The 23,836-nt window shown below is 42.1% G+C and overlaps 1 protein-coding gene across 4 annotated transcripts in view; it reads left to right on the top strand.

Moving 5' to 3' along the window:
* The first annotated feature begins 653 nt into the window (after nt 1-653).
* Nucleotides 654-23,836, top strand: part of EXTL3 (exostosin like glycosyltransferase 3) — a 64,910-nt gene continuing 41,727 nt past the window's right edge. Inside the window, exons 1-3 of one of the 4 annotated variants that reach the window (XM_036855503.1) lie at nt 654-785; nt 18,955-19,047; nt 20,629-23,256. In XM_036855503.1, the coding sequence (XP_036711398.1) occupies nt 21,109-23,256 (2,148 nt within the window). In that variant the 5' untranslated portion in view covers nt 654-785; nt 18,955-19,047; nt 20,629-21,108. Of the gene's footprint in view, nt 786-18,954; nt 19,048-20,628; nt 23,257-23,836 lie in introns of those variants that run through there. The other 3 variants (XM_036855504.1, XM_036855506.1, XM_036855505.1) reach the window with 3 other exon arrangements.

Genomic DNA, 23,836 nt, shown 5'->3' with positions numbered 1-23,836 from the left:
ATTTCAAACGGCGTCGCCTTTTCCTCCCAGTTTTGGTTGATCACGCCAACACGACTGGACTAAACCATTGTTTTTGCAAAGCCCCGGGATTTATTTCCCTAGGCATTCACGCCGTCCGGCCTTTTCTTTGTTGTTAAATAATCAGAGTGTTTCACAACTCCAGACCGTTGCCGGAGACCGGTCAGCTCATTGAGGAAGGCCTTTTCTGTGGGGATGGCTTTATTTTTAGACCTGAAGTTCACCGGGCCGCTCCAAGCGGCTGAGGTTCTGGAGTCAGAACGCGATCCAGAACCGGCGGGAGCATTCTCTTCGCACCCCCCGGAGAGGTTTTTCGGAAAGGGTGAGGGGCATTGGTAGGACGCGGGTCTGAGGGCCCAGAAGGGCGGGCACGCGCTTCCTCCCCGCGGGCGTCTCCCACAATCCCCGGCGCGGCTGCTCGCGGTGCCCAAGGCCTTGGCGGCCCTTCGGGCGCGGTCGGCAAAGTTGCTGACGCCTCCGCCCCGCCCCCTTTGCCCCCGCCCACCGCCTACTCCCCGCCCCCCACGCTCCCCCCGCGCCCCCGCCGCCACCCCACCCCCCGCTCGCGAGCGCCCGTGTTCGGCCATTTCCGGCGCGGCGCACTTCGGCAAGTTCCGCCGGCGCTGGTCGGAAATGGCTGCCAGCCTGCAGGGGGAGCTGAGGATCCGGCGCGGCCTGGAAGGCGGGCTGCAGGCGGCGAGAGCGGCTATTGGGAACCCGAGTCTCGCGCAGGAGGCGGTGGCGGCTCGTCCCTGAACTGGAAGCCGGTAGGACTCCTGGTGGCGGCGGGAGCCCGGAGCAGCCGGGGCGCCAGCCCGGAAGGGGCTCGTGGTAGGGATCCCGGGGCCGGCCGCGAGCGCCGGGCACCGGGCGGGTCCGGGTCCGGCCGCTTTGGGGCCGCTGGAGCCGGCGAGAGGCTGCTGCCCGGTACGGCGGGGGCGTGCAGCCTCGGAGTAGGCCTTCCCAGACGTCTCGGGAGAGGACTTCCAGAGCCTTAGCCACCAGCGGGGGGGGGGGGGTAACGTAACAGGCCCCCTCGGGGGTATTGGGGGGGGTCTAAAGGCGACCTCCCCACCCCCAGACGCCCCCTATAGTCCCAGTTACCTCGCACCCACCTCCACCCCTTTTTCTAAAGGCTCGGCCTCAGCTGTGCAGCCCTCTCCCCTCCTTTCCCCCTGTGTTTGTCCAGCTGCTTGTGCAGAGCATCTTCGGCCCACGAAGGGGCCTCCCAGACTGCCGCCCTCCCCTTTTCTGCGTGCACACACTCCCAGGTCTGCTTTCCGCTGCATTCAGACACAGCCGCCAGCAGCTGCTCTTCCTCTGGCTCTTTTCAGCAGGCTCGCCTCCTTTCATGAGGAGCCCACAGTCAGAATAGCCACTTCCTGCCCGAGGGTCCAGGTGCTGCCGTTCTGTGCTTCTGGGGCCCTGGGGCCCAGGCTCTGAAGCGATGGGCCCAGCGCTGCTTGGGCAGGAGAGGGGCTGCGGAGTGCGCGTCTACACGACTGAAATCTTAGCCGAGTTATCCGGATTACCCGGCACGGTTCAGTGCGAATCCGGAACCCTATGGAGACCGGGCAGGGCTGCCAGACTGCAGAGAGGCTGTTTCTCTTCTCCACGTTGAGCCAGTGGTTCAGAACCTTTTTAGGTTTTTGTGGCTCTCAAAAGACTTGAATTTGGTGGATTCCTCCCGCCTCTTTTCTTTTCAAAAATTCTGAGGGGCTTCATCAGGTCCTCTCGGTTCTGCTCCTTTGGAGGAGGAGAGGCAGAGCACATGTCCAGTTTTTTTCCCCATATGTGGTTTATCTAAGAGGTCTCTTTATATTTCTTCTCCTCGCTTTCTTTCTCCGATTTAGGTAGCTTCATTTTTGAAGGCTGGGCTCCCCCATGTTTTCTTTCGTTTTTTAAAAAATCTGTGCATTGTAGTCACGAAGACGGCATTTCCCCCCGTTTTGCTCAGCCAGTGTCTCGCACTCTGGTTCAGTTATTCTAAGTGTACTGAGTTCCTGAGATCGTAACCTGGGAGGTCCTGATAGTCTTGAGTGGAGCTCAGCGTTCTCACCAACTTTTACCAGGGGGACTTCTAAATATTTCATGGTGAAAGAAGACCCATGTTCTTAAACTCATACTTGGTGTGTTAGAAATACCTTTTCCTGTGGGAATTTCCTGATCTTCTGCCTGTGAGGAGTCGTTAGTACTCATAAATATTGATATGAGGGAAACTGGCCTCAGTGCTTTCCGGAAGAGGATTAGAATAGTGAATGTTCAGAATACTTGGAACATGGTTTATTTAATACTTGAAGGGATCGCCACTGCTCTCCGGGGGCCATACCGACTGGACAAACAATTGCCGAGCTTGCGTCTTCAGGTCCCCACCCCTCACTTTACTAAGGGGAAGAAAACCTGGCATTAAATGCTTAGCGTGTGTAGTTGGAATCTTTTTATGATTAGGCCTCAGTGTTTTAACCTGTGAATACAAAGAGTTTAAGCAAACAGGTTTGAGAGAAATGAGTCAGGGGTAAAGTTAAGCCTGAGAAGTAGACCTCTAGGGGGTGAAGGGGGGAAATTCAAAGGATGGCTTGACGCCATCAGAAGAATGTATGGGGATTCGATAAGGACCTGCCCTTTCCCTCAGGGCTTTAGGCTAGCTGTTGAATGAAAACTCACTGAAGGGTGGTGCAGGAGTGAGGCCTTGGCTGCGTGGGCTGTGTGTGTGTGTGTGTGTGTGTGTGGGCTTCCCTAACTGAGCCAAGACTGGTAGATGGTCCCTTGGAGGAGGGTTGGAGATACTGCCTGAAGCAGAAGGAGATTCAGGTATTAGGAGAAAAATGAAGATCCCTCCGGATCTGCTGTTGGTAGAGACTTGAATGTCTTTGCATATAATTACTTCAGAGTGAGGCAAGGAATATGAACCTTTCATAAAGTCGTAAAACTGCACTAGTTTCTGCTGGATATTAAGTTTAGCTCAGAAAACTTCTGTTAACATATTTATCTTCATTTTGGTTTTTTCCTCTTAATTTTCGGCAGCTGTTTCTTTTGAGAACCAGTAATGATAGGTTAACTAAGAGGAAAGAAAGGATTTTTAATCTATTTGTAGGTTCCTTGAAATAGTGGAGCTCAAGCAGACGGAGTTCGAGAACTCAGGAGAGGCAGGGGGAGGCTCACCTCTAAGCGTGATCTTTTCCTGCCTGAGCCAGTCCCACACTCCTTGTACACCTGGAGTTTTTCAGAGCTCTTTGGTGATATTACTAGGTGGAAAAGAAGCAGCGTGAAAAATTTTATAATCTTGGGTATATAAGAGGAATATGAAGACCCCATTCAGTGACATATTTACCTCCTCTGCACTTAGGTCATGATGTTTAGTGTAGGATTTTGCTCACGTGTACCAAAATGACCCATTAAAATCGCAGGGATGGAGCCACAGGGAAGATGAACTATGTCTCAGCATTCTGTGGTTTGTAACCTGGGAGTACTTTTACAGAAAAGTAGGCAAACTTTTCCTGTTAACAGCCAAGTAGTGAGTATTTTAGGCTTTGCAACTATTCAGCTCTGCTGTTGTAGACTGAAAACAACATATATTGATATATAGTACATATATACAGTATGTCCATACAATAATACACACATGCAATCCATAACTGAATGAACAAGGCTGTATTCTAATGTAACTCTATTTACAAAACAGGCAGCTGGCTGTAGTTTGCCAGTGCCTGCCTTAGAGTATCGCGCCTTCACACACATGTTGCTACTTTTGTGTATTTCTCTGACTGTGCCCAATACCTTTTAGACTGATCAGTGTTATTAATGATTAACCCCCTGGATGTTTGCTTTGTTGACTGTTTATCTTATCCTCTTATATTGTCATCATTTTAACCCTCTCCTCCAACTTCCTTTTAAACCTTTTTTCAACAAATATTTGATACTCTGAGTGAGGAATTTTAAAAAATGAATTAGATTTGGAATATGCCCTTAGCCTGTATAGTAAGAGAGATAAGACATACAAAAATACATTATGATGGTAGATTACAATAATGTCTTAAATTACTTTAGTTCTTGGCGATCATATCATACTTTCATATTTTTTTTTTCTTACACAGATTTTGATCTTTATAGTAACTCGGAGAGATAAGAGGCTAAATGTTACAATATTCCTTTTTTATGAGGGGGGAGGAAGGTAGGAAAGAAAACTGAGGCTTGGGGAGGTTTAGTTATTTGACCAGATGTAGTAAGAGGCAGCATTATTGAATCTGCCAGTAACATTTACTGACCTGTCCCTCCTTGAATACTTACAGTGATGTGAACCTCCCTGGGCAGCCCATTCTAATTTGCAGACTAGTTTTTAGGACGCTTTTCCTTATTGAGCTGCAGTTTGCCTCTCTGTGAGTGTCACCTTTTAGGGCTGTGTAGAACAAGTCTATTCCTTTTCCCTCTGACAGTTCTGCAGATGCTGGAAGACAGCCATCATGTTTCCCAAGACATGAGTTGCAAATTAGTGTGCATGGATCAAGTAAGGCCCGTGCACATAACCATTTGGCCATCCAACTTATACAAAGACTTACATTGGGAGCCAACTTTTAGAAATGCAGAGATTTCACATAAAAATCTCTTTTTCTGGCTTTTCTTGAGAAAAAATTATAGGCTTTGGTGATGTAGAGCTCACATTTCTGATGGTAGTAATCTTCCTTAGATGCTAAATATGCTCTCCATTTTGCTAAGGTCTCTGCTGGCCGCCTTGGTTCATTTACTTCACTCTCAGGGCCTCTGTGGTCATTGAGATTACCATCCTTTTCCTCGGTCTTCTACTCCACAGGCTGTCGATTCCTATTTCCTTCAGCTGTTTCTTATTTGACAGTTTCAAATCCCCTCACCAATTTCTCAGTCCTCTGCCCTGCGTTCACTTTGTTAATGTCCCTCTTAAAAGTGTGGCACTCAGCACAGTGTACAGTATTCAGTATACCGTGTCAGAGTGCAGAGTGGGGTAACTTTTACTCTTTTGTTTTTGACACTATACTTCGTTTAAAAAAAAACCAGGATAAGCAGGTGATAGTTTTTTTTTTTTTCCTAGTCAGTCATATATTCTTTTTTCTTTTTTTTTTTTTTAAGCGCAAGCCTCTTGTCAGTTAACAACAGCCTGTATTTATTTATTTATTTTAAAATTTTTATTTATTTATTTATTATTTTTGGCTGTGTTGGGTCTTCGTTTCTGTGCGAGGGCTTTCTCTAGTTGTGGCGAGCGGGGCCCCTCTTCATCGTGGTGCGCGGGCCTCTCACTGTCGCGGCCTCTCTTGTTGCGGAGCACAGGCTCCAGACGCGCAGGCTCAGTAGTTGTGGCTCACGGGTCCAGTTGCTCCGCAGCATGTGGGATCTTCCCAGACCAGGGCTCGAACCCGTGTCCCCTGCATTGGCAGGCGGACTCTCAACCACTGCGCCACCAGGGAAGCCCAGTCATATATCCTTGATTCACTGAAATTATAGTCAACTAAAATCACAACTCTGTGTGTGTGTGTGTGTGCTGTTAGTAAGTGAAATCATTTCCCTGTAGTTTTGGGATCTAAGTGCTGAACTCTGCCTTTATCTCTTTTAAATGTTATCTGCTTAGATATTCCAGACTGATAAAATCTTTTTGTATCCTGGGTTTTTTCCAACCTTAACTTACTCTTCCCAGCCTGACTTCCTTTATTTCTGAAGTGGAGCTGTAAAGTATAAAGGCATTGTGGCTTAAAATGGAGAAGATAGTTGGTGAGGACTCCAAATTATTATTATTGGATTCAGTGGAAAAGTAAGGGGGGCCTTAAAAGAAAGCATTATGCTTGAAATTTTGGAGGTGAAACGAAAGGAGGTCTTGGGGATAGCCTTGAGTTTGTTTGTAATATTTCCCTCCCCCCCCCCCCCCCAGTAAACAGTATGTATGTGCTTTTTGTGTGCAAGGCAGTTGTAAGTCAGCGGGGTCCTAGAATCTCAAAGGATCTTTGAGATCATATAGTCTACCCCTTTAGTTTATGAGTTTAAAAAGGATAAGGAGCATATGAGTCAAGAAGGACAGGAATTATGAAGTTAGAGGGCCTGATGAATCAGAAAGATGGTAGTAATGATAAAGGGATGACAGAATCGGAGTCTCAAGTTGAATTCACCCATGCAGGTTGAAGTTGGATGCCTGAGTCATAAAGCTGATTTACATATTGCTTAGCAAACTTCTACTTGAGTTTTCTGTCTCATTTAGGGAGGCTAGAGCACTAATGATATCAATTGTATGCCTCCATAGCATAAGGTGAAAATCTTATTTTCTTGAGGAATGGACACACTTAGAGAAATTAGTTTATGCTCTAGGCACTTGCACATCAAGTTGACTGTTCCAGAAAGATCCTTCAGCAAAATCTACCTGAAGATCTTATTTAAAAAAACCTGTTTTTACAGCTCCTTCCATACAGTGGAATCTGTTTTTTTCACATATTGTGAACATTTTCCCATTTGATTTAAAATGATTGAAAAGCTTATTGACAGAGATAACCATATTAATGACAGAGCGATAATCATATTAATGACATGGATTTATCGTACTTAATATTTAACCTTCCTCCTAATCTTGGACGTTTAATTTATAATTTTTCTTGCTATTATAAAGAATGCTTGGCGATTACGTTTTTATATCAATAATACAAATCTTTGTTCACATAGAAGGCATTCCTAGAAAGTGAAATTGCTGAGTTGAAGATATGAATATTTTAAAGACTTGTTACAGATGGCAAGTTTACGTTCCCACTAATACAACGTAAGAGTACCTGTCACTGCAGCTGCCAGCAGAGTACAGAGGTGTACTGGGCTTTATTACACTACATGGTTTACTTTGTAACGTGGCCCTTCTTGATATTAAATCTTTTTTCTCATTCGCGATTCTTTCCTAAGAATAATTTCTGGAAGTGGAATTGTAGGGTCAAAGTGAAGGCACCATTTCAGGGCTTTTATTGCTTAAGGCCAAGTTGTGCTCCAGAAAGGAGTGTCGGTTCTCCTTCCCGGCACCGGAGTATGGGAATGTACCCTCGTTAGTACCAGATACTGTAATTTTACTATTCTTTGCTGATTTATAGGTGGAAAATGTCACTGTGTCTTGTTTTAAATGTACACTTATTTGATTGCTGGGACGATTAAACATTTAAAAATGTTTAGCATTTGGGCCCCTTCTTTTTGTGTAGCTTCCTGCTTATTTCCTTTGACCACTATTGTATTGCCTTTACTTCTGTGAAAGTAATGCTGTGTTGTAAATGCTTCTACCAATCTTTTCACTGAATCTCAACTTAAAAAAAAAAAATATGTAGAAGCCTTTGTTTCTTACATAGTCAGATTTGTTGAACTTTTATGGATTCCACTTTTGCCTAGATTCCTGTAAAAGTGGCTGTACTTATCTTGTGGTGAAATTACATTTATGTTTTCCTTTTGTTCTTTTTATGGTTTCATTTATTATAATAACCTCTTGAATCCATCTGGGACTTATTTTGGGATTTGGTTTGTCATGCAGGAATTCAACTTTTTTTCTAAAAAGCTAATTGTCACATTATTTATGGAAAAATCTAATGTGGTGTACTTTAAAGTGACTGCAGCAAGGTAATATTTTTCTTAATTATGAAAGCAATACATGCTTATCGTAAATGAACAAAGCCAAAGTGAGTCTTTTAAGTAAACAAATAGTAAACACGTGGGTAGCAGGGTGCAGGTCGGACACGTGGATTTGTATCTGGGCTCCTCACCTTCTTGCTATATGGCCTTAAGTAGGTTACCTAACCTTGGGATTCACTCTTACTTTTCTGCAAAGTAGAAAAAACAAGCCTACCCCCAAGATGGTTGATGTGAGGATGAAATGAGAAAGTGTATGTAAAGTGTGTTATCTAGAGTGCATTGTAAATATATATATAGTTATAACAAGTGAAAGGTCTACCCCCCACGTCTTCCAAAAGTCTATGATGTAGTCTGTAGACTTCCTGCATGAATAAGGTATATTGCTCTTTGACTTCTTTAGTTGTCTGTAATTACATTGATTCAGATGTCATCAATCTGAATGAGGATTGTCATCAGTTCTTTGTTAGACCAATACTTTTGAGTTTTATTGAGTTGTGTGCTCTGCATTAAAATCACCTGGGAGCTTTGTCAAACTGCAGGAGCTTGGGCCCCATACTTGGGAATTCTGATTCAGTTAATGTTTGGTGGGCCTGGGTTTATCATGTGAAAACATTCTTAGCTGATCTGTGCATCTGATTTGTAACCCGAGTTAAAAACTGACTTGTGAGACAATGTGATTTTGATTTGTGGGATGTTATCAAACTGGTGGGAAGGGAAACAGATACATGAATTGGCATAATTTTCCAATTGAGGACTTATCCTGGGAGTTGAGACTTCTGGGTTCAGGTTTATTGCTGACTAAATGCAGCAGTATTGTGACCTGGGTTAATGAAGAATGTTACTTTGCTTGTTAATACCTATACACTGTTGAGCAGTGGAAGGAACGCTTATTACTAACTGGTGAGCTCCTTTTGTGTCTGCTAGGGGCATCTGTGGAACACCTTTGGACTTAGATATCTGTTCTTGAGCCCAGGCAATACTTGTTTTTCCTTGTTTTCAAAACCCTGTAATAAGGGTGGCTCAGCTCTGTGGTTCTTTGTGATTGTATCATAATCTTGACTCGTAACTCAGTAAGTATGTCAATGCACAACCAGTTTTTCTCACCTGATTTTGGTTTTTAATTGCTGACAACTTTTTATTTCCTTTGTTTTACACCCAGGTTAAATTTGTGCAGTAAATAAACTGTGGTGGTTGTATTGTGAAAAACACATGACTCGCTCTCCTGTAACTTGTGAATTGCCTACAATCAGTTTTTGCAAGTCATTTTTTATCAACAGTTAGCTTCCCTGGAAAGTGCCTTTTGTTATTTTAAACCATAAAAGAGAGAAGTCATAGTCTTAACAGTAGTGCTAGTATTGGGAAATTTATTTTAGTTTGTTTAATTTGTTTAGCTTATTAACATCCAGATTTTTGAATTAGGTACTAGGTAACAGGGTGTTTGTCATGCCTGTGCTTAGCAGGAAATCAGGAAATCATGTTCTCTGGGGTTATAGTATTTAAAAATTTCTGAAATATTGCTTTCAACAACCTTATTGAAATGATTTTCTGTACAGAACTATCTTTATCTAGTTTGAAAGGCTTGCGGCAATGGCAGTAATAGCAGCAATGTACATAACGGTTCTGTAGCACCTGCTCCTGGGTTGTAATAGGATTCTGCCTTCTGGATGGGCTCATGTAGTACTACCTGCACAGGTGCACAGGTAGGTCATTCACTCTGAGTATATTGTTTTCTTGTTTTCTTTAGCAGATAAACAAATATGAATATAAGGTTGACTTTAGGTTTGGAATAGTATTACCATGTGTTTTAATTATAACTATCATTATCTGTGGTTACAGGACAGCTGTAGTAATATGGATAGTTTAAAATTAATTTATGCATGATGTGCCTGTGCTCTGTGTTCCCTGAGTTAACATCACAGGCAGTTTATCATAATGGTTAAGACATAGAGAGTGTGGGCCTTAGAGTAACTTTGAGTTGAATCCAAGTTTTACTCAATATGGATGCCCCTGGGCAAGTTACCTAAGCTCTGTGCTTTGGTTTTCTCGTGTATAAAGTGGGAATAATAGTAATACCTACTTCGTAGGATTCTTGTGAAGATTAAGTATGTGAAGGAATGCAGTAGGTCTAATCTAGCACACAGTAAACAGTCAATAGATGTTAGCTGTTACTACAGTTATTTAATATATTAAAGTCAGTTGAAGGTTTCATTTGGGAACATCTGGAAGGTGTCTAGCTTCTCTGCTTCTTGCTCCATTCTCCCTTCATACGTTTCAGATGTAATGCATAACAGCAGCCCAAGTGGAACCAGCTATTTATTCCCTTCTTTCCTCCCTTCTGTTTTCTTTCTCTCTTCCATTGAGTGTTTTACTTTAGTTCAGTTTATTTATTTATTTATTTTTTAATGAGGAAGATTATACAACTTTGTTGAAAGGCATTAAAGAAGACCTAAATAAACAGTGATATGCCAAATCCATGATAGGAAGTTTCAATATCAGAGTGTTTTAGTTTTAAAAGAAGAAAGGTCGAGTCAGTAGGATGGTTATTATATCAATTGACTCTTGAAAGCAAGGTCCTCGTTGCTGGTAATGTTCCCACTGATGACGGAAGAGTTTGCCATGGTGATGAGGAATGTCAGCAGAGAAGCTGCTCAAAGAGGAGGCAATGTGGTGGAGATGGTAGAGGGCACGGGTGTGTTGAGGCATAGGAGGGAGGAGATGAAGGGGCAAGACAAGCATATGCAGAACTCCGAATGAGAACTCTTAAGCCCCAGCTGACTTCTCAGCTTATCTTCTGGACTTCTGACTTGAATTACTTACCATTTCAGCTTTCCAGGAACATAGCTGGTTTCAAGCCCTCAAGTGAGTGGCTAGCACATGAAGAATTCTACTTTCCATTTATCAGCAAAAAAATTTTGATTAGGGAAAGTAAAAAGTAGGGCATCCGCCGTGGTCTGAATGATAAATCTCTGTGCACAAGTATTTTGAACTTTTTCCCCCTCTTTATTGGGAGAAGACACTTACTAACATAACCTCCTTATACTCAGAGGAGATGTACCCTTGCTGCCATTGGAACATTGAGGTGTAGATGTCTGTGTTGCTGACCATTGGAAAAGAGATATCAGAAGGGAGATCAAGGTTAGAGAGGTAAATTTGAGAATCATCCAATCAGGGGGTGCTAATTGAAGCTATTGGCAAGCTCCAGTAAATGAAGATAAAGAGAGAAGAGGACAAGGGACAAACCCCTGAGGAACAACTGTATTTAAGGAGTGGCAAAAGGAACCAGAGAGTGAGCTGTTGCGGTGGAGAACCAGGAGAACGGATGAGTAAATTATATAAAATACAAATTAACTTAATATGAGACATTGGGGCAGGAATGAGGATGACAGAACTATTTGATAGAAATAAAGGTGTGAATAAATGGAGACAATGAATGTTCATGCTTCTGGATAAGATTAACTATATAAAATAACACTTCCCTACTTAAGTGCAATATAATTTAATTCTTTTTATATATTACTGAATTCTGTTCACTAATATTTGTTCAGTGTTTTTTGTCTATATTCATGAGTGAGATTTATCTGTAGTTTTCTTTTTTGGTGCTCTCTTTGGTTTGGGTATCAGGGTTGGTAAAATGGACCGGGAATCTCCCCCCTGTCCCCCCGGAAGAGACCGTGTAGCATAGGTATTTATACTTTAAACATGTAGTAGAATTCTCCAGTGAAAGCCTTTGGGGCTGGACATTTCTTTTTGGGGAGTTTTAAAATTACAAAGTCAATTTAGTTAATAGTTATAGGACTAATTATCTATTTCCTATTGGGTGAGTTGTGGTGTTTGTGTTTTTTGAGGCATTGGTTCATTTCATCTGAGTTGTCCAATTTATGTGTGTTGAGTTGTTTATAGTCTTCCTTTGTTATCCTTTTTTTTTTGGTTTTAAATTAATTAATTAATTTATTTTTGGCTGTGTTGGGTCTTCGTTTCTGTGCGAGGACTTTCTCTAGTTGCGGCGAGCGGGGGCCACTCTTCATCGTGGTGCGCGGGCCTCTCACTATCACGGCCTCTCTTGTTGCGGAGCATAGGCTCCAGACGCGCAGGCTCAGTAGTCGTGGCTCACGGGCCCAGTTGCTCCGTGGCATGTGGGATCTTCCCAGACCAGGGCTCGAACCCGTGTCCCCTACATTGGCAGGCGGATTCTCAACCACTGTACCACCAGGGAAGCCTTGTTATCCTTTTGATGCCTGCAGGGACTGTAGTGATATCCCCTGTTTCATTCCCCATGTTAGTAATTTGTATCTCTTTCTTTGTCAGTCTTGAGCAGGTTTGTCAAAATTCTTGACAAACTTATTGTTTTTACTGATTTTTCTCTTTTGTTTTTATGTTTTTTATTTCATTGATTTCTGCTCTTTATTCTTTCTTTCCTTCTGCTTACTTTGGGTTTATTTTGTTCTTTTTCTAGGTTCTTGAAGTAGGAGCTTAGGTTATTGATTTGAGACATTCCCTCTTTTCTAATGTAAGCATTTCATGCATAAATGTTCCTCTCAGCACAGCTTTAGCTGTGTCCCATAGATTTTTTATTTAATCTATCATATTTTATTTAATCCTCACAATAACCCTGGAGGTAAGTAGGGATTTTCAATATGACTTTAAGGAGGAAATTGTGTAACATTCTTAAATTCTCAAAGTTGAGTCCTGAGCCAGAGAGTCTAATTGCAAGTCCAGATGGCCTTCAAGCCTCCTCCTAGCTGTGAAATTCTCTCTCTTTATTTTACAGTGTTTCATTTTCCTTGAACCAAGACTATATAGGCTCTAAATCTCAAACTTGATTGAAAATGAAAATGTAAAACTAAGATTTTCATCTAGTATTGTTATTTATTGAGCAGTGTGACCTGGAACCCAGAACTATGTGATATTTTGCAGAGGGATTTCAAAAGAGGTCAGAAAAATAGTTTCATTCTACAAGGAGTTTTTAAGTCCAGCTGGAGAGAAACAAATTGCTTAAATGAAACTTATGAACAGTTGATCAAATTCTGAATCCTCTAATACTGAATACAGTGGGAATTTAGAGAGTTTAGAAATCGAGTGTAGTTAGAGAAAACTATATGGAAGAGGTGGGACTCTAAAATGGCCCCAGAGAGTAAGTGGGATAGGTGGAAAAGAGGAAGAACGCTGTTCCAAGTGTCCAGTGAGTCTGTTGAGCAAGTGAGATGGAGAAGGTTGGAGAAAGAGCACAACTTGAGCCAGCTCGTTCTTTGTGTAGGGTTGAGCTTGAAAGATTCACTAAACGTACGTGGAATAGTTGAAGTAGGGCGTGTAGGTAGAGCCATCCTTGATTACAGAGGATCGTGGAAGTTCAGCAAAAGAGTGATTATGAGCAGCAGACTGATGTAAAAAAAAAAAAAAAAAACATTTAGAGATAGAAAAATTGGCAAAACACATGAACTGATAGTGCATGAAAAGAGAAGTACAGATACTCAATGAGCAAAAATTGTTCGACCTCCAATAATAAAGGGTAAATTAAAACAATAGAATGACATTTTATCCAACTGTCTTTTTTTTAAAAAAGGCATTCGGTTGGATTAATTAGGTTAATTAATGCTTAACTGCAGCAACAGACTCTGAAATCTTAGTGGCCTAACATAACAAAAGTTTATTTCTCACTCTTCACAGTTCAGGTGGCGCTCTTCCGTGGCTCCTCTCCAGTGGTGACTCAGGGTCTGGGTTGCTTTTATCTTGCCACTTCATAGTTTTAGAGTTTTTTGCTTTCAGTCTCTCAAGTGGTGGGGGGAAGAAGAATCCATAGCTATTCTTAACTGCCTTGTACTGGAAAGGATACCTTACTTCTACTCACATTCCCTTTGGCAAGAACTAGTCTTAACGGCTGCAGCCAAACTGTAAGGCAGAGTGGGAAATGTAGGAGAGCAAATACATTCTCGTGGAGTAATAACCATTTCTGTCACACCATTATTGGCGAACGGATGCCCTCTGTATTGTTGGTGGGAGGATAAATGGTCATCTTTCTCGTAGACAGTCATTTTTAAAATGGTAAGATATTCTTGCTCTGACCTATGTTAAAATGTTCTTTCTAAGGAAATAGCTGTGGATGTATGCAAAGATAGCTACAAAAATAGTTGTTATAGCTTTGATTATAATGAAAAATTGGAAACAAATGTCTAACAAAAGGGGACTGGTTAAATAAATTATGGTCTTGCTGTATTTAGTTATTGATGATCATGTAGTATAGCATCTAATGATGTGGGGCATTACATTGTTCTTGTTATAAGTGGAAAAAATCAGATTACAAAAAACATATACCCCGTTTTTGTAAGCATGTTTATTCATGCACAGACAAAAGACTGGAGGCGATCTCTGGTTTTGGCAGAATAGCAGACTAGATCAATATAAACCCCCCCTGCTACAAAATGCATATTTCACTCTCAAGAAAGATAAATCCTTATTAAAATAAAAAGGTGGGGTGGGGGCAGGGGAGGTTGGGGATTGAAAAAGCATCTGATGAGCAGTCTGAGGCTATAGCCGTTTAGGGTGTTTGCCAGTTTTAGTAACTTGCATTTTAGTTTCCACAGAGATAAGAGAAAGAGCCTTGCGCCTGTGAGTGTTAAACTGAGACATCAGATAAGAGTATGGATCTTAAAAGCGTTGAACATTTACTAAAGGAGTGGATAGACTAGAAAAAAATCTACCTGTGAGCACACACAGAGAGATGTCTCTCTTAGCAAGATCCAGAGCTGGTTGGGGAAGGGAATATTCACTGAGAACTCATGACCATGGATTTCCCTTCATACGAGTTTTGTGTTCAAATTTACAGTACTTGTGGGATCTGGGAGAATCTCCAGACTGAGAATTGACATAAAAAGTGGTCTAAGGCTGATAACATGACAGAGGTATCTGGAAGACACAAACTGTTCTGGAAGGACATATCTTCAACCCAGACCACATAGATTTCCCAGAAATAAAGCACAACTAAAAATGAACTCAATACAGAATTATAAAGCATGGGAGGAAACAATCTACTATTCCTCTATGAGCAAGAATCAGCAGACAGAACAAACTAAACACATGAAGAGAAGGAATAGAAAACGTGAGAAAGAATAGGTGCTATCATAAAAATAAGACAAATTTTTAAAAAGGGTCAATAGAATTTCTGGAAATGTAAAATAGTCATTGAAATTAAAACTCAGTGGGTAGGATAAACAACCACTTTGACACAGAAGAGAGAATTAATGAATTAGATCAGGAGTTGGCACACTATGGCTTGTGGGGTAAATCTTGGTTGTGGCTTATTTTTTTACAGCCTGCATGGAAAGAATGGTTTTTACATTTTTGAAGGGTTGTTTAAAAAAAGAGACAAATGAAAATATTTTACATAGACTGTTTGTGGCTCCCAAAACCTAATATATTTACTCTCTGGCTGTTTACTGAAAACGTTTCCTGACCCCTCAACTGGATAGACCTGAGGAAATTTCCAGATGGTAGCACAAAGGACAAAAGAGAAAATATAGAAGAAAGGTTTAAAGACATGGAGTATGAAATGAGGAGGTCTGACATATGTCTAGTCATCTAATAGAAGTTCAAAAAGGAGAGAATGAGTGACAGGCACTACACAAATAGATAATGACTAAACAAACAAAAAAAGCAAACAGATAATGACTGAGACTTTTCTGGATTGATGAAAGACACACATCTTAAGAACCAGAAAGTTTGATGAGTGCTGAGCGTTCCCCACCCCCCAGATTCCACATGTAGACACATGCAGAATTCCAAAGGCAAAAAGATCTTAAATATAGCCAGAATGAAAAGTCAGGTTATCCACAAGGCACAACAGTTAGACCGACATCTCACATCTCAACAGCAATAATAGAATCCAGAGGATTCTTCACTGTTGGTGGAAAAGAATTATTAACCTAGAATGGTATATCCAGCTAGATCATTATTCAGGATTTAGGGTGAAATAAAGTGTTTTCACAAGAAAACAAGAGTTTACCACCAACAGACTCTCACTGGAGGAACTACTTCAGGAAAAAAGAAGCAACCAGAGGGAAGGAATAAAATGCAAAAAGGAATGGAATTCTGAATAAGGAAATTGGTAAATATGTGGGTGAATCTAAACAAGCATGAATTGCAGTAATGATAATAAGGGCTAACATTGAGAGTGTAAAAACAAGATGGAGCTAAAATATCAGTCAATATTGATGTAAAAGTCAAGAGAGAGGTCATCATAGGTAAAGATCTTTTATTAAGAAGAGGGATAAAATATTAGAGATAATGTTAAATTTTCAACTTAAGTCATAAATTGAATATATAACTGTGCCAGACTGGTAGAGGGTTAAAAAAAAAAAGACAGAAAAGTATGCCATCTCTTGGGAAAATTGTGTTTACTCCAGTGTTTATAGTTCTTCTAAACAGTGTCCAACACACAATAAAAAATTGCAAGATTGCAAAGAAACAGGTAAATATGACCTACAATCAAGAGAAAAATAGAATAAAATCCACAGGCGCCCTAGATGTTGGAATTAGATAAGAAATTTAATTCTCATAAATGTGCTAAAGAAAATGGAGGAAAAGATGGAAAAAATTAATAGATGAAGAATTTCAATAGAGAAATGAAATCTCTAAAAAAGAACTTAATGGACATTCTTTTTTTTTTTTATAATAAAAAGTGATCTTTCTCTGTTTCTTCCCAAGAGTTACCACTTTTTTTTTTTTAATTAATAGCTACTTTATTTATTTATTTATTTATTTATTTTTTAGCTGTGTTGGGTCTTTGTTTCGTGTGAGGGCTTTCTCTAGTTGCGGCAAGCGGGGGCCACTCTTCATCGTGGTGCGGGGGCCACTCTTCATCACAGTGCGCGGGCCACTCTTCATCGCAGTGCGCGGGCCTCTCACTATCGCGGCCTCTCTTGTTGCGGAGCATAGGCTCCAGACGCGCAGGCTCAGTAGTTGTGGCTCACGGGCCCAGTTGCTCCGTGGCATGTGGGATCTTCCCAGACCAGGTCTCGAACCCGTGTCCCCTGCATTAGCAGGCAGATTCTCAACTACTGCGCCACCAGGGAAGCCCCAATGGACATTCTTGAACTGAAAAATATAATACCTGAAATTACGAATTTATTGGATGGAATTAACCTTAAACTAGAAATAGCAGAAGAATGGTTTGGTGAACTCAAAGACAGGTCAGTTGAAATTATTCAAGCTAAAGCATTATTAGAGGAAATAAAAAAGATTGATTTAGAGTAATGCACAGGATAAACTGATGGGGAATGTGAGATTAGGCATAATGGTTTGTTATGGTCCAGTACTAGGTTGAAAGCAGTTGGATAAAAGGAAGGGATAAATGCAAACATTATTGTAAATTATTATTATTATAAATATATTATTACCATAATTATTCTTATTATAAAAAAGAATGGATGCAGTTTGGCAGATCTAAAAATAACTCCAGGACTTGTAGCTAGTAAATAGACTACTATATGTGAGATACTGTACAGGGTATTTTTTACTCACTGCTATATCTCTAATTTTTATAACAATCCTGAACATGAGTGTTCTCTTTTACTTAAGAAAAAAATGCAGCTCAGAGTGGTTAAGTGATCGTCTAATAGCTTACAAAGCTGGGGTTTGATCCAGGTCTGGCTAGCTCTGAGGTCTATACTCCTTGCTGTATATCACATTGTTTCTAGTTTGTAAGACTAGAAGAGTGTAATATCATGGGCAGAACTGAAAGTTATTGGAAAGAGGGAATATTTGGAATCATGTAATGGCCATAGTGTATCCTAGGGGAGGTATCCTTTAGGGAGCTGGAAATACTGGTCTACTAGTATTTTGGGGGTACTTTGGGGGTTGACGCCATTTCAACGAATGGATTCAGTACCAGATTATGTCAAAAGCCTTGAGGAGTGCTTTCTATATGAGGTAGGAGGACGACTGGGTGCCAGCAAAGCAGAAAGGGACAATACATAAATGAAAAGATATTATGAAGGAAATCAGTAGATCAGTGCCAGAAAGTGTCAGAGGGTAAGAAAGGCTACCTTAAACAGGAATATCAAGAAATTAAGATCTGAAGGATGAGGAGGAGTCAACCAGAGAAGAGCCTAGGGAAGAGCATTCGAGACTAAAAGATCAGCAAGTATAAAGCTTCTGAAGCAGTTAAGAGCTTGGCTGGTTGAAGAATTGAAAGGAGACCAGCGTAGCTAAAGCTGAATGAGCAAGTATGGCAGTGATGTCATATGAGATTAGCTTGGTGGTCGGGGAGCTAGTTATGAAGGGCCTGGCGGTGTAGCGGGAAAGCACTGAAAATTTTTAAGGAAAGGAGATCCCTGGTCTAACTCATGTTTTAAGAAGATGATTCTGATTGCTGTGCGTAGAATGCATTGTAGGGGGCAGGCTGACAAGTTGGGCATTCAGTGCTGTGGCAGATGACAGAATTGATGAGATTGCTCCTTATCAGTGTTTCAGGTGACATTTATTTCTAGATCCTAATACCTTCGTTGTCATTTTCCAGAGAATGACAGAAGAGATTCTAAGGGTTTTCTTTTTCTTTTATGCTTGCAATAATTTAATTAGCTGTTTAGGAAAGAAAGTTCATGCTTTTGGGCACTGATGACACTTTTGCCTAATTTCAGTAAAAGAGATGGAACATGATGGGGATAAAATTTTTTGAGTCATTGTTGAATTACTGGTTTCCATTAGAACGTTGGTTTCTATTCCCAGTTCTGTTCACTGTAGGTTGGTAGCACTAGCAATATTAGATTAAGTATCGTCAGTCTCCAAATAACTTTTAAAAAACATTTTGTTTAGACTCTGTATAATTTATTTTTGAGTTTTTAATATGAGAAATGTTAAACATATATAAAAGCAGACATGCATGTATCCCCATAATTCAGTGTCAACAGTAATTTGCTCATGGCTAATCTTGTTTCACTGATATCCCAGAATACTCCTCACCACCCTCATCCTGTTTATTTTTAAGCAAATTCCAGATAAATCCTCTATAAATATCTCAGTATATACTTCTGAAAGGTAAGGATTTTTCTACATTTTAGCATTTTGGTTTATTCCCTCTTAGAGCTCATCAATAAGTAACCATATAGCTGGATGGTTTGCCTTTGAGAATGCCGACTTACGCTTTTTGTCCCAGTGTATTTATTAATAGGACCCCTTTTCACTTAAAAGAGTGCCTCCATTTGAGCAATAAATTCTATGCTTACCTTATATACATAAGAGAAACCTTTTCATAGTAGGCAATAAATAAATTCTTTAATAGCACCTTCAGTATTGAGTATTTTTCTAATAGCATGTCACTTCTCTATTTTCTATCAGGAGAGCAAGCCCCGGAGTTCACTATTTCCAGAAATTGTATACTGAAGTGTAATGCTACATGAGTCAGAGAAAGGAAGGACCCTGAGCCATGTGGTAAGAAGGGAATGAATCAGCTGAGTCGCCTGGATTATGCCTTCTTTTTTTCCTCCACTTCATTCTATCTTTGTTACAATTTGATCGTAAGTGCAGAGAACATTTTTCTGAAACCAAAAAGAGAGATTTTAACATTTGAATTAAAAGGATAATGCTTTAGAAACTTTGACCTACGTTCTTTGGGATATTTGGTCAGCTGTTAATTATCAAGTTTAGATCATCCAAATTTACGCTTTTCCATGATTGATTATTTTTTGGTTTTTGTTGTCCTTATCTCGTGGTCTCCTTATTCAAACCTTTTAGTAACATTGTCATCACTTTTTATTTTTACTTAAAGGGAGAGAAGACTCTATCAAACATTTAATAGTTATATATCCTTAACAAAGGTAGAAGCTAGAGAGAGTGACTGAGCATCCAAAAAGTACTACTTACTTCACACTGCCTTGTGGTAGTATCCTTGCTATTTGTTTATATCTTTTTAGGCTAAAGGAAGTTCCATGAGGTCGAGGATTATTTTACATCCTAGATTCGCCCACAGTTATACTTAGCATGTCTTAGACATGAAAAGAGTATGGTAAATACTTTTTGGAGGGAATGAATGAAGGAAATTGTGGGTATTCTTTGGCACAGAACATTACGAATTCATTTCTAGATGTATTGAATTTGAGGTGAAAGCAAGTGAAAAGCTTTTGTAACCTGTGATAGTAAAGTTTGGTAAGAGAATAGGACTGGGAATGCTGTTTCAAGATTTTTTAGCCTGAAGTACCTTCACATCCTCTGTCCTTTATTTTCATAGCAACACAATATATGTTGTTATCTCCGTACACTTATCTCCATTTTGGGAGATTAGAAACCTGGGGAGTAAGGTCTGACAGCAAATCTCTTCCGAGGATAAGAAATAATGCCCCTCATTTCGAAGTATAGTGTTCTTTCTGAAAGACCAAGTTACTATTTATATTTTAAGAAGGAGCACATGATGTGTGCTAACAGTAGATAAATGAGAAGCAAACTGGAAAATACATTTTATCTCTGGATTACTGCACCCACTGCTGGGTAAAGATCAAGAGAGTTCTCGTCAGCTTTTTTCAACTCTGAATATAACAAATGGAGCTTCTCGCAGAGGTGTTTTTTTGTTTGTTTGTTTTCCACTAGTTCAAAAGGCAACTTTCATGTCAGGAATGAACATAGATAGGAGGGTGTTTCTCTTTGTCTAATGATGATGCCTAAGTCTAGAATAACAAATTGTTGTGAACATTTTTGCCCTCTGTTGAATGTAGCTGGTAATCATTTTATAGGGCTCTAATGCTGCTCTATAGCCAATTAAATAGGAAGAAGGTGTGTGTGTCTAAACACTGAAACTGTTTTTGGACACTTACCTTATCCATCTCTTACTAACCACAAGTAAAATATCCATACCAAACAAAACCTATCTTGGACTTAAAATGTTCTGTGAGACACACCAATGATCCAACCATTGTTTCATCTTATAAGATTTAAGCATTTTCCAGAAAGTTACAGGGGGAGAGCAGGCTTGTTGAACATAATGTCTTCAAGACTGACATGCTTCTCTTTCTTTTGCAGGCCTGATTGTTGGCAATGACACTGTTAAGAGGCTGGCATTTATTTCTGTTCTAACCAGCTACTTTATAACTGTGAATAGTAACTATGCATATGTGTTGGTCAGCAAAACCAAGGAACGAGAGCTATGGCAGTTGACAAAGTCAGTCTGATTCCTGGGTCTCTTTCCTGGGTTCCACCATCAGGGACCTCTTCCCTTCCATCTCATCAGCAATGTGGTACCTTTTACTGTTTGATAAAGATTAAGGACATGTTCTCTGGTCAACAACCAGAACTTAAAACCTGCTGGAGTAGGGTCAGAGACTACTTCAGTCACAGCTGAGGAAAATGAAATTTCCATTTTATTTGGTGCCTTGTCCAGGGAGCACACTAACTCTTCCGGAAACACGTGAGTGAGAAGAGGTCGAGTCTTGTCTGGCATCAGCTCATGGTTATGGCGAGTGACCCAACGTGATCAGCAGGGCAGGAGCCACAGAGGAACTCATGACGGGCTATACCATGTTGCGGAATGGGGGCGTGGGGAACGGAGGTCAGACCTGCATGCTGCGGTGGTCCAACCGCATTCGGCTCACGTGGCTCAGCTTCACGCTCTTCGTCATTCTAGTGTTCTTCCCCCTCATCGCCCACTATTATCTCACCACCCTGGACGAAGCGGATGAGGCAGGCAAGCGGATCTTTGGCCCACGGGCTGGTAACGAGCTCTGCGAGGTGAAGCACGTGCTGGATCTCTGCCGCATTCGGGAGTCTGTCAGTGAAGAGCTCTTGCAGCTGGAAGCCAAGCGGCAAGAGCTGAACAGTGAAATCGCCAAGCTGAACCTGAAGATCGAGGCCTGTAAGAAGAGCATTGAGAATGCCAAGCAGGACCTGCTTCAGCTCAAGAACGTCATCAGCCAGACCGAGCACTCTTACAAAGAACTGATGGCCCAAAATCAGCCCAAACTCTCTCTGCCCATCCGACTCCTCCCAGAGAAGGACGATATCGGCCTCCCTCCCCCAAAGGTCCTACAGAGCTGCCGGCTGCACAACTGTTTTGATTATTCTCGTTGCCCTCTCACCTCTGGTTTCCCAGTCTACGTCTATGACAGTGACCAGTTTGCCTTTGGCAGCTACCTGGATCCCTTGGTCAAGCAGGCTTTTCAGGCCACAGCACGAGCCAACGTTTATGTTACAGAAAATGCAGATATTGCCTGCCTTTATGTGATCCTAGTGGGGGAAATGCAGGAGCTGGGAGTGCTGCGGCCTGCTGGCCTGGAGAAGCAGCTGTACTCCCTACCACACTGGCGGACAGACGGACACAACCACGTCATCATCAGTCTGTCTCGGAAGTCAGACACCCAGAATTTGCTGTACAATGTCAGTACAGGCCGGGCCATGGTGGCCCAGTCCACTTTCTACGCTGCCCAGTACCGGCCTGGCTTTGACTTGGTGGTGTCGCCACTAGTCCACGCCATGTCAGAGCCCAACTTCATGGAAATCCCACCACAGGTGCCAGTGAAGCGGAAATATCTCTTCACCTTCCAGGGTGAGAAGATTGAGTCGCTGAGATCCAGCCTTCAGGAGGCCCGCTCCTTTGAGGAGGAGATGGAGGGCGACCCTCCAGCCGACTACGATGATCGTATCATTGCCACCCTCAAGGCAGTACAGGACAGCAAACTAGATCAGGTCCTGGTAGAATTTACCTGCAAAAACCAGCCCAAACCCAGTCTGCCTACTGAGTGGGCGCTGTGTGGGGAGCGGGAAGACCGCTTAGAATTACTGAAGCTCTCCACCTTCGCCCTCATTATCACTCCCGGGGACCCTCGCTTGGTTATTTCCTCTGGGTGTGCCACACGGCTCTTTGAAGCCCTGGAGGTTGGTGCTGTCCCGGTTGTGCTGGGGGAGCACGTGCAGCTTCCTTACCAGGACGTGCTGCAGTGGAGCGAGGCCGCGCTGGTGGTGCCCAAGCCGCGAGTGACCGAGGTCCACTTCCTGCTGCGGAGCCTCTCCGACAGCGACCTCCTGGCCATGAGGCGGCAAGGCCGCTTCCTCTGGGAGACTTACTTCTCCACCGCGGACAGTATTTTCAGTACCGTGCTGGCTGTGATTAGGACTCGCATCCAGATCCCAGCCGCTCCCATCCGGGAAGAGGCGGCGGCCGAGATCCCCCATCGCTCAGGCAAGGCAGCCGGGACCGACCCCAACATGGCCGACAACGGGGACTTGGACCTGGGGCCCGTGGAGACGGAGCCGCCCTACGCCTCCCCCAAGTACCTCCGCAACTTCACCTTGACCGTCACGGACTTCTATCGCAGCTGGAACTCTGCGCCAGGACCTTTCCATCTTTTCCCCCACACGCCGTTTGACCCTGTGCTGCCCTCAGAGGCCAAATTCTTGGGCTCCGGGACTGGCTTTCGGCCTATTGGTGGCGGGGCCGGGGGCTCCGGCAAGGAGTTCCAGGCCTCACTGGGCGGCAACGTCCCACGGGAGCAGTTCACAGTGGTGATGCTGACCTACGAGCGGGAGGAGGTGCTCATGAACTCGCTCGAGAGGCTGAATGGCCTCCCTTACCTGAACAAGGTCGTGGTGGTGTGGAATTCCCCCAAGCTGCCCTCAGAGGACCTTCTGTGGCCTGACATTGGCGTCCCCATCATGGTAATAGAAACATGAGCCTTTTGTTTTACTGCATGAGAGAGGAATTCATTCTTAATCTCTTTTCCATAAACATGCTTTTTTTAAAAAAAACCTATACGGATTCTTTCCCCATGAAATTTTCTCCTTGCTCCTATTTCATTCCTTTCAGGCCTTGCCAGTTCCATCTCTGCTACTTACGTCAGAAATCTCCTAAGACGCTCCAGTACTGAAACTGGCCCCGTGAAGGTTTACAGAACCCTCTCATTGACCTCATGGACTTATTCTATGTCATCACAAAGATGTTGATAATGAGAATGATAATGAAAAGCTAACACTTAAGAAGCACTCATAGTCTAGGCACTGTAATTCAGCATTTATGGAACTTATATAATGAACTAGTATGGTTTCTTCATTTTAAATCTGTGGAAACTGAGGCTTAGAGAGGTTAATTACTTTGCACAAGGTCATGATTAGCAATCATGGAGGAGCTGAGTTTTAGTGCGTCTGATTCCAGAAGCTGCGGTTTTAATCACCTCCCAAAGGATTTAGTAAGGAGATCTGTTTCATTTCACAGGATCGGATACAAGTCCTCTGGGAGACT

The sequence above is a fragment of the Balaenoptera musculus genome, chromosome 6 (assembly GCF_009873245.2).
Source record: "Balaenoptera musculus isolate JJ_BM4_2016_0621 chromosome 6, mBalMus1.pri.v3, whole genome shotgun sequence".
Classification (NCBI taxonomy): Eukaryota; Metazoa; Chordata; class Mammalia; order Artiodactyla; family Balaenopteridae; genus Balaenoptera; species Balaenoptera musculus.
Note: the sequence above shows the minus strand (reverse complement) of the source record. Positions and strands in the feature narration are given on the sequence as shown.